General features: G+C 53.2%; 1 protein-coding gene across 1 annotated transcript; it reads left to right on the top strand.

Moving 5' to 3' along the window:
• Positions 1-346: 346 nt before the first annotated feature.
• Positions 347-3,857, top strand: LOC139054697 (mitochondrial protein C2orf69). The gene is made up of 2 exons (XM_070532145.1): positions 347-845; positions 1,393-3,857. Exons 1-2 carry the CDS (start codon positions 615-617, stop codon positions 2,116-2,118), a joined length of 957 nt encoding a protein of 318 aa, XP_070388246.1. The 5' UTR covers positions 347-614; the 3' UTR covers positions 2,119-3,857.
• The last annotated feature ends 12,885 nt before the right edge of the window (positions 3,858-16,742 follow it).

The following is a 16,742-nucleotide window of genomic DNA, read 5'->3' as shown; positions in this document are numbered from 1 at the left end:
TTTATCTTATTCCTCCTTTTTTTTTACTCCCACATGCTATCATGCTCGTGCATGTGATGTAGTTTCAAGCACAGTGAAACTTGTGCCTCTTGTGAGAAGGCACTTAGCAGATAAAACACGAATCTTGTGAATTGAGTTGATAGATCAAATTTGCCGCCTTCCACTGTCCGGCCCTTCAGCTCTTGAGCAGTTTTGTGTGTCTTGGCAAGTGGTTTTGGGCAGCGCCAGCAAAACTGCTGGCATTTATGCAGCATGGCGTTTTTTTTTCTCACGTCATGATCTTCTAAGTAGTAGCCCCAGGAACGGTTTTCTCGGTCGATCTAGGTTTCGGAGTTGTTCGTACGGTGAAGGAATCCATCGCCATCGTGACCAGCCTTCTAAAATGGAAGCACGCATGTGTATGTTTTAATCTCCACGTTCGTGTTCAGCTGGTTCGGTGTAATACCGGTAATACGATGAAATAATTAGTCTGCTTTTGGCTTACCGAACCCCTTTGATGGAGCGGCTTTAATATACAGAGCTGACACTTGTGCTATCTTTAGATGGGCAGCATAGGGACATAACTTAAGTCAAGCGCAGTCGCTGGTCATTTGCTCGTATTCAAAAGTTTTGATATGTGCAGACGTTCATTGTGGCTGCTGGCCAATTTATTCAGCAAGTCCCTTTCCCAATCGTTTAGCGCCTTTACTATGGCGGCAACAACGGACACTTGCGCGCGATCTTCCGCTGAAAGGTTTGAAAAAGTAGAAGGCCTTACGGGGAAGTTTAATGATCTGGTATTAAAGTCGCCAGAGAAGACGGGAGACGGAAACCAAGTTGTGGTTTTCTTTGGTGGCGACATCCAGGTAAGTTGGTAATGCAGTAATACTGGCGTTTCGTTTACTTTGCACTTTTGCGTCTTTCAGTGCATTCTTTTTTGATGTGCACGTGTGTGCAGCCTGACCCACGTTTGAGCGGTATGTTGTGCGTTTGTCGCTAGCTTTCTAGTGATCTAGGAGAACCTATTTTCGAAGTGTGCAAAGTTTCGTCCAATTTTGCGATGACCTGAAGTTGCGTTGTGTGGTCAAGCGTGGGTGTCAGCTTACGAATCTTGCATCCAATAACCCAAGACGTTCATCTGTTGTAAGCTGCCTGTAATAAATCGGGGGCCGGCAGACTTGCCATACTCCTGATGCGTCAGTAGAACCCTTCACATGAGAACCATGCCCCTAGCTCAGTGCGGGGTTGTTACCTCGTCTTGACTTTAGGAGTTGTTGGCGCTGACGCCTATTTTTAATTTTAATGGCGTATATTTAGTCAGTAACCTAAAACCAGCAGTATGTTGTAGTCATTTCCTAGCGTGGCATTTCGCAGTTGAATCTTTTACAATGTGCCTTCTAAACATACCTGCAGGACTTCCCAGAGGCGATGATGAAGCATCGTGATAACAGGCGATATGTCCAGTGGAACCTTGACAACATGGCCACATTAATGGGAAAGCACTTCCCCAGTGCCCACTGCATCGTTGTAAGGCCAAACAGGCTTCAGTACCTCACATTCAGCTGCTATGACAACTTTGTTGAGGGCAACGACATGGGGGCACCAACTCATGAATTCAGCATTACTGCGTTGGAGCACCTACTTGCTCTACTCAACAGCTTGTCTGAAATGCTGAACAACAAAACAAACAAGGCAAAGTATGACCCTATTGCCACAGGCGTACTGGAGCTCCCGCTTGTGCTAATTGGATTCAGCAAAGGTTGTGTTGTTCTCAACCAGTTTCTCTATGCTATCAAGGCACTAGAGGTCCAGGCTGATGATGATGTCATTGCGCTCGTCCATAGAATAAAGGCTATGTACTGGTTGGATGGTGGTCACTCCGGTGGATCTAATACATGGGTAACCAAGGAAGTTATCTTGAAATCATTTCGACAGTGCGATATCAAAGTTTATATCCATGTGACTCCATACCAAGTGCTGTGCACCTCAAGGCCCTGGATAGGCAAAGAAGAGAAAGTGTTTAGAGAGACTTTGAGAAAACTGGGAGTTGATGTGACACGAAAGATCTACCATGAAGACGACCTTCCATCGTTGGAAATGCACTTCAGTGTGCTTGAGGAGTTCAAGGAGGCTGGATAACTGTGCATATCATGAGTGACATTTAGTTTTTTTCATGCTAACATGGGCTAATGATGGCAAAAATGCATTCAGATGTCTTCAGGCTGTGAAATTTTTATATATTGCATCTACCAGTGAATGTGACTCCTGTTATGTGAACTTCATGAATCACACTAATGCTTGTATCTTGGAAGCATGTGTGAACAGATAATTCATTGAAATCTTGCGACTTATGTATGAATGGACTTGGACTGCAAATGAAACCGCTTTGTGTCACACCAACCTTCTAGACACCTTGTTGTTGCCCACTTTACAGTTAGTTGTTTCTGTTGACCTGTTTGGTTGTTTTATTTGGATGCAGAGCAAAAGTAAGTCTGAGAGTTTTGTTGCCAGCTAGCCTCACTCCTGAACAGGAAAGCATTGGGAACATTGAGAAATCTGCCTTCATAGGTCAGGATAAGGTTGACCTACTTCTGCTTCTGAAAGCCACTGCATTCTTATTCTCGGCATCTGTTGATATCACTGATGCTGCTGTTGCTGCAACTGAAGCTTTATCAGCAATATTGATCTAAGCAAAGTACATGACCAGTTATAGTGTGGTTGCAACATATTTATTTATTATGTGGTAATGAGTGTGGTTTTTCTGGTGAGCACTAAAATGTATGTTGCAGCACGAGCAATTTTTGATGTATTAAGTGCTTTGTGGTAAGCGTTGCCGAAACATGGGCAAGAAACAAAAAAGTTGTCTAATGTGCTGTGAATTGACTCTAGTGTGAAATCTTGCATTTACATCACAACTATGTTTGTCATTCTTCATAGTAGTGTAGTCATACGTGAATTCTGAGTGCCATGGAAGCTACAAGCGCTACAAACGTTAAGCACTGTTAAGATGACATGTGGATGACAGAAAAGGAGCCTAACACTGTGGTGACCTACTTGAGTATACCCATAAAAGCTGTGACAAAACTTAAGCAATTTTGGTTGAAGTAGTTGCAGTATCTTATGACATCACTTGCAGCATTAAACCCAGTAAAAGGGCAGATTAACGGGAATAAATTAAAGGAACAGTTCCACTGAGTTTACTAATACAACTTTTACTAGTTTAGATAGCCAGTGTGCTATTTGTCTGATGGGCTTGGAGGAGGAGGTGAAGGTACACTTTCAAAGCTTATCCAAGAGAGACATGTTGCAAGACTTGGCTGTAGCCCGCCAGGATGACTCCCGAGATTCTGGTAAAGACAGGTTTAGCACTTGTCATTAGCAAATTCAAGGGAGACCTGGAGCACCTGCTTCATGGCTCAGATTGAGTGACACCTGCAACTACTAGATGCTTACAAGAGTAGAAAAAAAAAGTGTTGAAGGCCTTGAGCTTTGTGGGTATTGCAAAGCAGTGTGTAGGAACAAAAATTTGAACTAGCTCCATGGTTCCAAAGGTCTGTTTCTGTATTGGGGGTGGGGAGGAGGGGTGGTTTGCCATTGTAAAGCCCGGTCTATGAAAACTTTCTGCAGGAGTGATGTAGCGCTCTGCAACTAAGTTTGAGGTGTGTAAGCAGCTGTAAGATTCAATTTTGCCAGCACTCAGTAAGAATAAAATTTGTTGGTATGGTATTAGGTTTACAGAAAGTTTCACCATGCTGTGTGCAGCGAAAATGGGTTGGTCATTGTTGTGTGATCGAGCAGTTGCTGAACTTGTAGAAATTTCTTGCTTGGAACAAAAGTAACTGTTTAAACCCCCAAATAAATCTTTTAATGAGCTCTGCTATCAAAGAAAATGTTTTTCTGACCACTTCAGTACACACATGACTGCAGTAGGCCCAGAACTATTTTAGCTCGTTAACATGTTTAAAGGAAGAAGATAAGATTATAGAATTAAATGGACAGGAAACAATATATTGTGAAACGAAATTGTAAACATTCAATTTACTTTTTGTCTGCAGTAAAGCTTAAGGAAAGCAACCAAGTACGCTAGTGATATCCGTTTTCATAGCCAAGAAATAGCTACACTAGAGCAATAGATGGATGGATTCAAAACTTTAATGAAGGTCCTGAGGTACGCGACTCAGCGCGCTGCGGGCCGCTCCCACGTTGGCACAGTCAGGCAGTTGGTTCTTTATTCTATGGTCGGGCCATGCCCGACCGCCACATCGCGGGCCCTCTGGACGGCCCATAGTTACGCCCCGGCATCGGGGCTCCTGATAGCGGAGAGACACTTGCCTTCATTGACTTGTTCTGTGCCTCGTAACGAGGGGCAACGCCAGAGCATATGGTCTAGGCTAGCGAAGTCATTGCAGTGCTTGCAAGAACTAGTGGCATAAGTGTCGGCATAAAGCTTGCGGAATAAAGCCGAGCTGGGATACGAGTCTGTTTGTAATAATCTGAGGGTCAATGCCTGCGCTCTATTTAACTTCTTGTGAGGAAGGGAAAAGTCTCTCCTACCGAGATAAAAGTGCTGCGTAATTTTATTGTATGTGATCGGTTGATCTCTGTTCTCCGCCACTGCGGGCCGGCGGCGGAGTTCTCCATGGTCGCGGAAAGCGAGACCTCGCGCCTTGGAGTGGGTCAGCTCGTTGAGGTTTGTGGGGCCTCCTATGATGGATATGATGGATCCCATGTGAGCGGGGAACTACGCGAGAGTGTGGGTGGCGATGCTTTTGCCGTCGAGGATGCGACAGGCTTCCTTGATTACACACGGCACCAACGCTGAAGGCGCGGATGGCTGCCCTGGAGTCGCTGAAGGGCATATTTGTCGTCCAGGAGGGCCAAGGCAATGGCCATTTGCTCGGCCGCACGTGAAGACGTGCTTCGTACCGAAGTGGCGTTAGCAGTCGAACCCCTGTGGTTGATCGACACTACCGTGAAATTGTTGCTGTTGCCGTACTGGGCCGCGTCAACGAAGCAGCTGCCGATAGGGAGTTCTGTCGCGCAGCGTAGGAGCGCCACCGCCTTGGCCTTCCTTCTTTCTACGTTGCGCTGGGGATGTATATTGCGTGGGGGATATGATGATGTTGTCTTTCTATTCTTCCGGAAGGCCTTGGTAGGCGTCTTCGACAGTGGCCGGGGGGACGCCCATCTTTGTTAGGAGTCGCCGGCCCGCCCTGGTGCCGGAGAGTCTGAGAATCTGTGCCCTTTCTTTGTACTAGAGCAAGATATTTTTTTAAATATGAAAATGTTTTTTGCCGAGCCCTATCGGAAATATGTAAATACGTCAGGCGATCATCATCACGCGAATTTTCTAGCGTTACTGGCATTACCGCGAGATATGGTCTTTGCCGTTTCATGTAGTGTTCCTGCACAGAGCGAGGGAGAAAGCCTGGTGGAGAAGCCAACGAAACGAAGAGAGGGCTAGCTGCAGAAGTAAAGGAGCTTAAAAAACAGCTAGCGGTCGCTAACAATAAGATTTGCGCGCTAGAAAATCGCCACGCCTACTCGGGTAACTCCTGCATCTAGAGAAACTGCCGCATCCGTACACAGGAACGCAGAGGCGAGCATGGAGGGGGTTAATGCCCGTAATATCCTAAGAGGAAACTAACGGAAGATAGAGAATCCACCACAAAACCCGTGAACAGCCGCGAACAAAGAGTTGAAGCTGTAAAACAAGCTATGACGAGCCTGGCGAAAAGCATAGATGATTCAATACAATACAGTGTGTAATGCAAGAAACGCTCATAGTGTTCCATGGCATGATTAAAACTGAAATAAGCATGCTACCTAGCTGGGGCAGCAACACGGACTCCGCAATCCTCGCTCCCACAGTTGAGCATGACTACGATCGAGTCACGAAGGAGGCCCTTAATTGCGACGCGCGCGGCATCCCCGCAGATATGCGCCCGACGCCAGGTTCATGGTATTCCGCATAGGTGATGGCCTAACTTGTTCAGACTTACCAAAACGTTCTGACTTGCCAAACTTGCCAAAAAGAGAGCAGCGCGCTGCAATTCGCAATGGCAGACCTCGACCCCAAGGTCGATGTCATCGCGCTGCAACAAACAAAATCGGCAGCCAAAATCACGTGCTATATACCTGTTTTTTATGAGCTCTCGACAAGCCAGAAACCGAGTGCAAGAACAGCCATTGCTGTGCATTGAAACATCACCGCGATGCAAATCGACTTGGAAATTGAAAATCCGCAATACGCCTTTGTGCAGCTAATGCCCAAAAAGCAAGAAGCATGGATGCCTCTATATACTAAAGATATATGGCCCGCCAAAGTGCAGTATACTATCCCTTTCCCCACAATGGTAAGAAAAGCGAGGAAAGAGACGGCAAAATCTCAGCTCCTCGTCTTGGGAGAGTTTAATGCAAGCCATACCATGTGTGGCTACCCGCGAAATACAAAAAGGAAAGTGTTGATGGCAAACGGGGCCCCAGCCACGACTTAACCTTGCATACAGATCCCACGCAGCCGACACGTATTGGCAACAGCGTGTCACGAAACACCACTCCAGATCTGACCTTCGTCCGGCAAGTGGAGGGAGCGACGTGGTCCAATACAGGCCTCAATTTGGGCAGTGATCACTATGACCTCAGTATTATAATACCTGCAACAGGGAATAATAAAAAGAAGAAATTGCTCGTCAGACATACACAGTGAGACCAATTTAGATTTAAACGCAACCGTCAGGCAGCATCTAAAATCGGAGACCTAAACGAGTGGATGACGCAGCTCCTTCAGGACGCGGCTGAAGCCACGATCAGAGCGCCCACCGAGGAAGATGGGCCCAGGCCGTACTCTAAGCTGATCAGCCTTTGAGAAAAGCAGCAGACTATCCAGGCGCAATGGATGAAGTACAAACATAACCGCCCACTTATACTAGCACTAGCCCAAGTTGAAACGGAAATACTGAAATATTCATGCGAGCTAAATTCGGCTCAATGGATGCAGCTGTGCGACAGGCTAAATGGCCAGGTCGGCTCGAACCCCTGGTTCTTGTTCAGACATTTGCTAGATCCCGATAGCAACAAAGGGGCAACGGCCAAGAAGGTCAACCAGTCCCTTCAGACGTATCTGGCCCCGGACCAAGAGATCACACAGGAGCTCACCAGCCGCTAATACGAAAACAAATGAGCTGGCGTACGCAGAGTACACCGGCGAAGCGAATGAGGGTAACCGAGGGTGAAGCGAGATATAATAACCGAGATATATATAATAACCGAGGGCAAAGCGAGATATATATAACCGAGGGTGAAGCGAGAGCTGTGCTCGCCGATCTAAACACCATCTCGGCGGTGGGGTCGAACGATGCGGCGCACTCTCGATGACCGGACCATTAGAAGCCCAACCGGCCTCTCCAATCAGGTGTGGTGCAACGGGGAACTGCCACAGGCATGGAAATAGGCCGACATAGTCTTTATTCCAGAACCAGGAAAAAAGCTGCAACTAGAGAATCTCCGCCCAGTCTCACTTACGTCATGTCTGGGCAGAGCACTAGAGCACGTGGCTTTGACACGCCTCGCTGAGCATGTAGAGCATTACGATCGGCCTTTCAAGTGTGAGAGACATTGAGGCGTACGTTCCCATGACATGATGATTTGCCTCGCCGCAGAAAAAGGCTGTTATGATAAGACTGGACATCGACCTGTCAAGCGCGAGAAGCGTTCAAGCGGGCGTCCCCATGTCGACATAACTGCCCTCTTCTCAAAAACAGTGTCACCCGCCCTTTTATTCCCCGAGCTGACACGAAGGGAATGCGAAGAGAAGAAAAACCGAAGGGCAAGAGGTCGTTGACGGCAGAGCCTGACGAAAGCACTAATACTTCCACAGGCTCCCCGAGAAGACAGCGACGACCACAAGACCGTAAGGGGTTATTTAAGGCCGTTCTGGCCCCCGTGTTAATCAGAGCCGCTGGAGACTCAGAGGAGAGTCACAACCGTGTACCGATGAAGTAAATACATTCTCTCCTACTTTTTTTTCCCCATCACGATGTTCCACTTCGTCGTCGTTTCCTGATTCTTGCAGTGAAGACCCACCTCACCCGTTCGAGATCGTATCAAGAAGAACAGCAATTATTCCCGCCCACCCTCTATGGCTTTCGACCAGCTGTGTCCACGCAAAACATCATGTGGAGGCTCAAAAGGGACGTTGTGAATGCCGTGGAATCCCGGGAGCAGTGCGCACAATCCTCGGCCTCGATGTGCAAAAGGCCTTCGATAGCATCAAACACGAGGCCATACTAAATTATGGGGTTTTACGTGCCAAGACCACTTTCTGATTATGAGGCACGCCGTAGTGGAGGGCTCCGGAAATTTCGACCACCTGGGGTTCTTTAACGTGCACCTAAATCTAAGTACACGGGTGTTTTCGCATTTCGCCCGCATCGAAATGCGGCCGCCGTGGCCGGGATTCGATCCCGCGACCTCGTGCTCAGCAGCCCGACACCATAGCCACTGAGCAACCACGGCGGGTCCGAGGCCATACTCAGAAACCTATCGGACATGAATGTTGTGGCACGGGCGCGCAGATACATCACTGGTTTTCTTCGCGACCGGACAGCCACCTTCAGCATTGGAGCTATCAACAGCGCGCAGGTCAATCTCGGCGCTAGAGGTACACCTTAAGATGCAGTACTATCTACTTTTCAACTGTGCAATGAGGAACCTACCCAAAGAACTTAACAAGATCCCGCTCATCCGCCATGCCATCTATGCGGGAGATGTGACCATTTGGACGGGGCAATGCCGAAGCCGTCAAACGAGCATTGCAAACAGCAGCAGACACGATACAAGTCTACGTGACTGGCAACGGACTCAAATGCTCCTCCGTCAAGTCAGAACTGTTTATTGCCGGCAAACAACGCAGGCAATCAAAACTACACTACAAATCGTAGTCAACAGAGAAGTAGTACCGCAGCTCCCCACCATCAGAGTACTGGGGCCGTATACCTAGAAGACAAGAACGCGTGCACAGAAACCACGAAGAGACTGCCGAGCACCTCCCGCCAGGTAATCGGGCAGCTGCGGCGTATTACTGGCCGCAAGTTTGGACTCCAAGAGAAAGAGGCTTGCAGGCTAATCCAGGCTTACTTCGTCTGCAGGATAGCACAGACATGCCCTTTCCTTCAACTGCGAAAGACCGACATCGCAGAGATAGACTCTTTACTGCGTTCATTCTACAGAGTAGCCGCCGGACTACCTACATGAGCGAGCAACGAAAGACTGATGCAATTACGACTCCATAACACCGTCACCGAAATCGTAGAAGCGCAAAGAGCGGCGCAGTGGTGGAGGCTATCATGAACACAGCAAGGGCATGAGATCCTGCAACTCCTGCATCTCCTGATTCTCCCCCCCCCCCCTTCCCTCCACACAGGGACCACCAAGAGAGTGAAAATTCCGAGAGAGATTAGGAACAAACTGGTCATTCCACCACTTCCGAAGAGCGTGGGAGAACAGAACAAGGGACGCCGACGCGGACGCGCGGAGTCCCTCAAGTGAGTGAGTGAGTGAGTGTCAACTTTATTATTAGAAGGGGTAAGGGATAAGGGAGGCTAAGCTACGTAGGCTTCCAGGTTGTGCTTCACGATGGAGTCTTCAGCTCGTGCCAGGACCCGTGTTTGGATGTCTCGGTCGGTGCTGGAGAGAAGAGCCTCCCATTGTTCGTCGGTGGGGGGTGGCGAGACGAGGTCGGCGGGCGGGGGATCTTCCGGGCAGCCCCAGAGGATGTGGTTCAAGGAGGCAACGTCGCCGCACAGGCAGCAGCGTGGATCAATGACACCAGGGTGGATGTGCGAATACACTAGGGGGCACGGAAAGGTGCGGGTCTGGAGGCGACGCCAGGCTATCTCGGACCGCTTGGGAAGACTGCCATGTGGAGGTGGGTAGGCGTACCGTTCGAGGCGATAGTGCTGGGTAATGTCGTGGTAGGTGACCAGGGGCTCCGGCACCGGGGCGTCCAACGCGGAGGGGCCCACCGCTCGGTCGACGAATCCTCGAGCGTGTTGGTGAGCCGACTCGTTGCCGGGGTGACCCGAGTGGGCGGGGACCCAGACCAGTTCAATGTGACACGGCTCGTCCTCCAGTAGAAGTGGGCGAAGGAGCCGTAAGGTGGAAGGCGAGACGAGACCTCGGGCGAAATTGGAGATGGCGTGCTTGGAGTCGGAGAGTATGACGCTGGCGTTGGTCGAGGTGGCGGCTAAAGCGATGGCTGCCTCCTCAGCCTCGACGACGTAGGGCGTTCGAACGGTGGCGGCCGTGATTGTCGGCCCCGAGGGTGCCGAGGGTACCGAGGAGGGCGAGACGGAGACGACTGCGAAGGCGTCCCCGGGCGAGGCGTATCTGGCCGCATCCACGTAGGCGATGGCCGGGTGGTCGGCGTACTTGGCGTGAAGCATGGCCGCACGGGCTTGGCGACGGGTGTCGTGGTGTCCCGGGAGCATATTCTTGGGTAGCGGCTTGATAGAAAAGGCTGCCCGAAGAGCATGCGGTAGTGAGACCAGGTCTGGCGGGTGAGAAGAGGTGTCATGACCGATGGAAGAGAGGATGTAGCGACCGGTCGGCGAACGATGAAGGCGTTGCACCTGAGCGGTGCGGTGAGCTTCGATCAGTTCGTCGAGCGTGTTGTGGACTCCCAGGCGGAGGAGACGTGCCGTGGACGCGTTGGGGGGAAGGCCGAGAGCAGTCTTGTATGCACGGCGGATGAGGACGTCGACCTTGTCGCGTTCCGATTTGAGAAGACGAGTATAAGGAAGGCCGTACGTGAGACGGGAAACGACGAAAGTGTCCACTAGGCGGAGGAGATCGTGTTCGCGCATGCCCATGCGCCGCGCTCGGACACGAGCAAGCATGCGCGCGGTTTGCTGAACCGAAAGCGAGAGCTGGTCGATGGTGTGAGCATTATGGCGGTTTGACTGTACTATCAGCCCGAGCACCCGGAGATGCGAGACGACGGGAACGGGAGTGGAATTGGCGTGAATCGTGATGGTGGGGTGAGGGGTCTTGTGGCGACGCCGGTCGGGGGGCCGCATGAGGAGGAGGGCCGATTTGGCCGCCGAGCAAGCGAGACCGGCCGCGTGCACGTGACTTGTAACGATATCAGTTGCGCGTTGCAACGTCTGCTCAATGTGCCCGTCGGAGCCAGACGTGACCCAAAGAGTTACGTCGTCCGCGTACAGGGTGTGTTTGAGATCGGGGATACGGTCGAGCTTGTCGGGAAGTGAGCGAAGGGCGAGATTAAAAAGGAAAGGCGACAAGACAGCGCCCTGAGGGGTACCACGAGATCCAAGCGCATACGTGGGAGACGAGAGATCTCCCACGATGATTTCGGCCGTGCGGGCCGTGAGGAAGGAGCGAATGTAGTGGTAGGTGCGAGAGCCGGGGTTGATGGTGGCGAGTTCGGTAAGAATAGCCGAATGGGAGACGTTGTCGAACGCCTTGTGAAGGTCGAGGCTAAGGAGAGCCTTAGTGTCCGAGAAGGTGGGCGGATCGAGAAGGTCGTGGTGGAGTTGCAAGAGGACGTCTTGTGTGGAGAGGTGGGGGCGGAAACCAATCATGGTGTGGGGAAGGAGGTGGTGAGCGTCGGTGTACGTTTGCAAGCGAGCTAGGACGACGTGCTCCATGAGCTTGCCGACGCACGATGTGAGTGAGATGGGCCAGAGGTTCTCGATTGTGAGTTTCTTGCCCGGCTTCGGGATGAAAGCCACGCGAGCGTGTTTCCACGACTGGGGGAGGTTGCCGGAGCGCCAGCACTCATTCAGGAACGAAGTGAGGGCAAGGACCGAAGGGGCATCAAGATTTCGGAGTAGTTTGTTGGGAATGCGATCTGGACCGGGGGCAGAGGTGGTGCGGAGCTTGTGTAGCGCCGCGTAGACTTCAGCTTCCGTGATATCGGCATCTAGTTCGGGGTTGGGGGCCCCGGAGTAGGACGCGAGAGGGGGAGAAGAGGTGCCAGGGGGTGTCAGCTGGAGGTATTTGGCGGCCAGGTCTGCTATCAGCGACGGTGTGTCGCCGGGGTAGGCCCGGACAATGCGTTGTAATTGTTGCCGAGCGACTGACTTGGCGGAAGCAGGGTCGAGGAGGTGGCAGAGGAGATGCCACGATTGCTTGCAGCCCAACTGACCGGAGATCCCTGAGCAAAGCTGCTCCCACTGTTGGCGGGCGAGCACAGTTGTGTGATGCTCGATCTCGCGATCGAGGTATGCGATGCGGCGGCGCAGGCGACGGTTGTGACGTTGCTTATGCCAACGGTTGGTGAGGCTCGTTCGAGCGGCTAAGAGGTGGGCGAGGCGGGAGTCAATTGCCGGATGGTCCTCCGTGGTGGGGATCGAGGCGGTGACCCCGTCGAGGTCCGCCAGTAGCTGGTCGGTCCACATCGAAAGGTCCTCGATGTCGGGGGTGGCAGAGTGCAGCCGGCGGGCTCGGAACGCATCCCAATCCGTATAGCGGGTCGTGTGTGGGCGCGGCTTGCACGGGGAGGTACGGGCTTGGATGGCGAGGACGTAGTGGTCGCTGCCCAGGGACTGATGTGTATTGGACCAGCGCGCGTCGTGCACGTAACGGCAAAAGCTGAGGTCCGGAGTGGTGTCGCGGCACACGCTGTTGCCGATGCGCGTGGGTTGCGTGGGGTCGGTGAGCAGGGAGAGGTGGAGGTCGTGTGCGAGCTGCCACAGCCTCGCGCCGGGGCCATCGGCCTTGGAGTAACCCCAGTCCGGATGCCTGACGTTGAAGTCACCGAGAACGAGGAGGGGGGATTTGGCTGCTCTCGCTGCAGCGGCACGGAGCAGAGCAACGAGCGACAGGTCTTTGGTGACGCGTGGAGGGGGTATAAACATTAAGAATAAAAAGAGAGGGGTCTTCACGTCGCTGAGGTAGGACCTCGATAAAGACATGGTGGACCGTAGGGAAGGGCAGATCGGCTCGATTGACCGTGAGCGTCCGCCGAGTGAGGATGGCCGTGACGGGATGGGGCAGAGGGTGATGAGCTACTTGGTCATGGGCGACATAACCCGAGAGGGAAATGGTGGCGTGAGTCTCCTGTAGAACGATGACGTCAGGAGAGACCGAGGGGTCCAGTTGTTGAGGGTGTAGAAGGAGGTGGTTACGCTTGGGGCGAAAACCACGGCAGTTCCACTGCCAAACGGTGACGACAGAGCGGTCAGCCATGATTAGTAGCGGAAGAAAGAGGTATTGCCTCGGCTGGTGCTTGCGAGGGTCGGGCGGCAGAGGATGAGGTGGTGCGGACGTGGAGCGGTGGCTTGGCTCGGATGGTTGCGAGCATGGAAGCTTGAAGGCTATCCACCGTCTCTTGGAGAGATTGGAAGGACGTGGCGGGGGGATAGGCAGTGAGGTCGGTGCGCATGGCATAGAGGGTTCTTGTTGTGCCGTGAGAAGCTGGTATATCGAGGTGAAACGGCTATCCAGCCGTTTTTCTAGGTCCACCAGGGTCGTCTTGATGGCTGCCTGGACCTCTTCGGAAAAGTGGAGAGATGCAGGAGGGGTGTTGGGTCTGCGGTGTTTGCTAGTGCCTCCTTCGCAAGTCTGAACATCCATGTCAGAGGAGGCGATTGAGGAGGGCAGACATGATGGGAGCGTGATGGCTGCCTCAAGCTTCTCCTCAAGAGCTCGTAGTTGGGCTTGGAATGATTCAATTTGGGTCTTCTGTGCCGCAAGTGTAGCGGTTTGTGCAGTGAGCTGCTGCCGTAGGGAGGCGTTTTCCTGCTGCAGTGCGACGACCTGCGGCGAGCAGGACGCCGAGGGAGCGCCGGGGGGGCCGCGGGACCACGTCGACTGGTTGGGCTTAGAGGCTGGTTTGGGCGCCGCTGGAGCGAGGGGTGGGAAGTCACTGGTCGACTTGGAGGGCGGAGGCGGCGGAGGCGGCGGAGGACGGCGCGCCGTTTGCTTCGGGGGTTGAGGGCGCTGCACGTAGCGGTGCTTACAGTTGGAACTATGCGTTGAGTGATTCCCGTTGCAAACGATGCAGCGGGGGGTGCAAGTCGGGGGCGAGCCCTCGAGCGGTGGGGGGTGAAAGTCGCCGCAACGACGGCACCTGTCTTGCTGTGGCTTGGGGCACACGTCGGTCCGGTGGCCAGTCGAGCGGCAGTTGAAACAGGCCTCCACCTTGTTGTGGAAAGGGAGGAGGCGAAGGTGGACTCCATGGTAGAAGATCCACCGGGGTAGTTTGGGGTCCGTGAGGGTGACCAAGATGTGGGGAGTCTTGCCCATACGGCGGGCACCCACAATAGAAAGTGCAGGATTGCTTGCCTGCAGATCGTCAAGGATGGCTTCATCTGTGAAGTCGTCGAAGGCGTGGTAGAGTATGCCCCGTAGGGCGTCGTCCGGCGGTGGGGCGTAGAGGTGGATGGCGATAGTGGTGCCGGACACCGTGAGGGAGGTGATGCGGAGGTAGGCTTGAGCGCGAGCCGATTCCGCGACGCTGAGCGTAAAGGTGTTGTTGACCGGGTGGATCCGCACCGTGTCGCGAGATGCGGGCGGGAGGTCTTGCAGGCTCGCTGCTTGCAGCAAGGCGGTGTACAAATGCCAAGGCTGGAGTTTGGTGAGGTCGACGGGGGTTTTGGGGCGGCCGACGAGGTGAATCGTGTCGGCCGGAAGGCGAGGGAGTGGAGCGTGACGGCGGGGCTGAGGAGGCGAAGCACTTGCCTGCTTCGATCGCGGCGATTTAGCTGCGTCGGCGGCGGCGAGGCGCAACGCTGCGCGGCGTTTCTCTTGGGCGCGGAGGCCTGGCGTCTGCCAGGAAGCATCCGAAAGTTCATCGGGGGTCACCTCTTGTCCTTGGACAGCGATCTCCATGGCGGTGGGTAGCCGGGAGATGGGCGACGAGGCGGCGGCGGGCGGCCGGGTGGTCGTCCCTTCGTCTGCGCGCTGGCGTGCTGGCGGCCGCACTCGAGCTAGGCCGGATAGGCCTAGGTCGGCGCACGGCGTGGTCAAGGGCTTCCCAAAACTCTCCTGGGCCACCCCGGGCGAGTATTGGTATACGACTGGTATCGATATGGTCCTGACGACTTGCTTCACCCACTCATGAAGAAACTGTCCGGATAGGGATAGAAGAACCGGCACGAGGGCCGAAAATTGGCGGATCCGACGCGAGGTGCGACTGCTCTCGACGCCGACGCCAGCGTCTCCCCTCCCTCAAGAAGACTCTAGCAGACAAACCGGCCGCGTATGTGTACGCCTCGCCTGTGGGGAACGGCGCATATGCGATGGCGGCTGTGGACGGAACGGGGCGGATCCTCCGAACCGAGGAAATCGCAGCGAAGTCTATTCTAGAAGCGGTAGAGGCCGCCATCGGTAGTGCAACCGTTGTCGCAGGGACGCTCTTCATAGTGTAGGACTCAATGTCAGCGATAAAAAGCTTCAGATTGGGCCAAGTAAGCCAAACCGCGGCAGAGAAACTACTGAAGCCGGATATAACCATCAGGCTTCTTTGGGTCCCTATCCATGAGGGAAGCACCGGCAAAGAAACTGCCCACCTCAGTCCGCGCAACTACTAACCGGGCCCAGGGGCAGCTAGCCTTCTTCAGAAGACCATGAAACACTGTCACTAAGTTACGGAGATCGCCTCCGTTGGCAAATAGAGGAACGGCAGATCTACCCGCTTCCATGCGGCGACCGTGACCCTGCGCGGAGCCCAAACGCGCAGTGTGCTCAACTCCAGGAGACTAGCGGCCATCCCAAGGGATGACAGAGTCTCGACATGTACGTTTTGCGGCTTAGCTCAGACTGGACAGGATCACATTCTGTGAGGATGCGACAGCCACCCGCCCCCAAAAGAGCTGCTGTGGCTAGCCCCTTCACCTGAGGAATGAGAGAAAACACTGAGAAGTGTATACCAAAAATCACCGTCCAGGCTTCCTGAATAGACGGTGGCAGCTGCGGCCCCTGGGCCCTGACCTAGGCTCCCCCCATGACCTGGCTCCTCCTGCCCCTTTCCCTACTATTTAATAAAGTTGTTTTCTCCTCCTCCTCCTTCATATGTTTCCCGCGGGAGCATATGTAGCGACACTGCATATGCTTTATAGTTTTGTGTAGAGCCAAGAAGGGCTGGCGGACTGGGTGACGAAGGTCGTGGCCAGCTGGACGCCACCCTAGCACCCTCCGCCTCATCCAACATCTGTCTAGGAGGTCTGATATTGTCTGATCTCGGCTCCCACTTCCCCCTCCCATTGTCTTCAATAAAGTTTGTCTTCTCTGATCCCCCTCCCCTCGTCTTCATAGCCCTAGTGGTCCAATGGGGTTGCAGAGCCCCCTCTACTGAAACAAGAAGTCCTTTCATCTCTGCGAAACACAAATATTTAAATAAATCCCTAAGACGCAACTTGTACAAAAAAATTTCGCCTTCATTCCACCCTGCGAAAGTGGATGTACAGCGAAGCTGTTGCCGACGCTAGACAAGCATCACCATGCTACAAGCGACTTACGTCATGCGCGCACGTACATGTGCGGAATTGCAGCATACATCCTAATTCTTCCAGGCCCTCCGCCTAGTGCAAGCGCCTTATTGAACTAATTCAATTTTTCAAAGTAAATAGCGTCAGGCAATTCATGAAGTATGACGTACACACAAGCTGCAGACATGATAGGTTCTTCGCATATACGAGAAATCATATTTCTGTTACGCGGAAACTCAAAAGACAAAGCCCTTTTCCAGCTGCCATTTGAGGTCTGTCTGAGTGGCCGCGGCCGCTTGCTGGCAGTGC

Source organism: Dermacentor albipictus, chromosome 1 (assembly GCF_038994185.2).
Source record: "Dermacentor albipictus isolate Rhodes 1998 colony chromosome 1, USDA_Dalb.pri_finalv2, whole genome shotgun sequence".
In the NCBI taxonomy this organism is placed as follows: Eukaryota; Metazoa; Arthropoda; class Arachnida; order Ixodida; family Ixodidae; genus Dermacentor; species Dermacentor albipictus.
The sequence above is the reverse complement of the archived record's forward strand: the minus strand, read 5'-3'. Positions and strand labels throughout refer to the sequence as shown.

What these genes read in the sequence shown, in the direction of transcription:
- LOC139054697 (XM_070532145.1), top strand. Translation starts at nt 615, where the DNA reads ATGTGCAGACGTTCATTGTGGCTGCTGGCCAATTTATTCAGCAAGTCC. An exon ending in TCTTTGGTGGCGACATCCAG is followed by an intron (nt 846 to 1,392) that starts GTAAGTTGGTAA and finishes ACATACCTGCAG; the next exon opens with GACTTCCCAGAGGCGATGAT.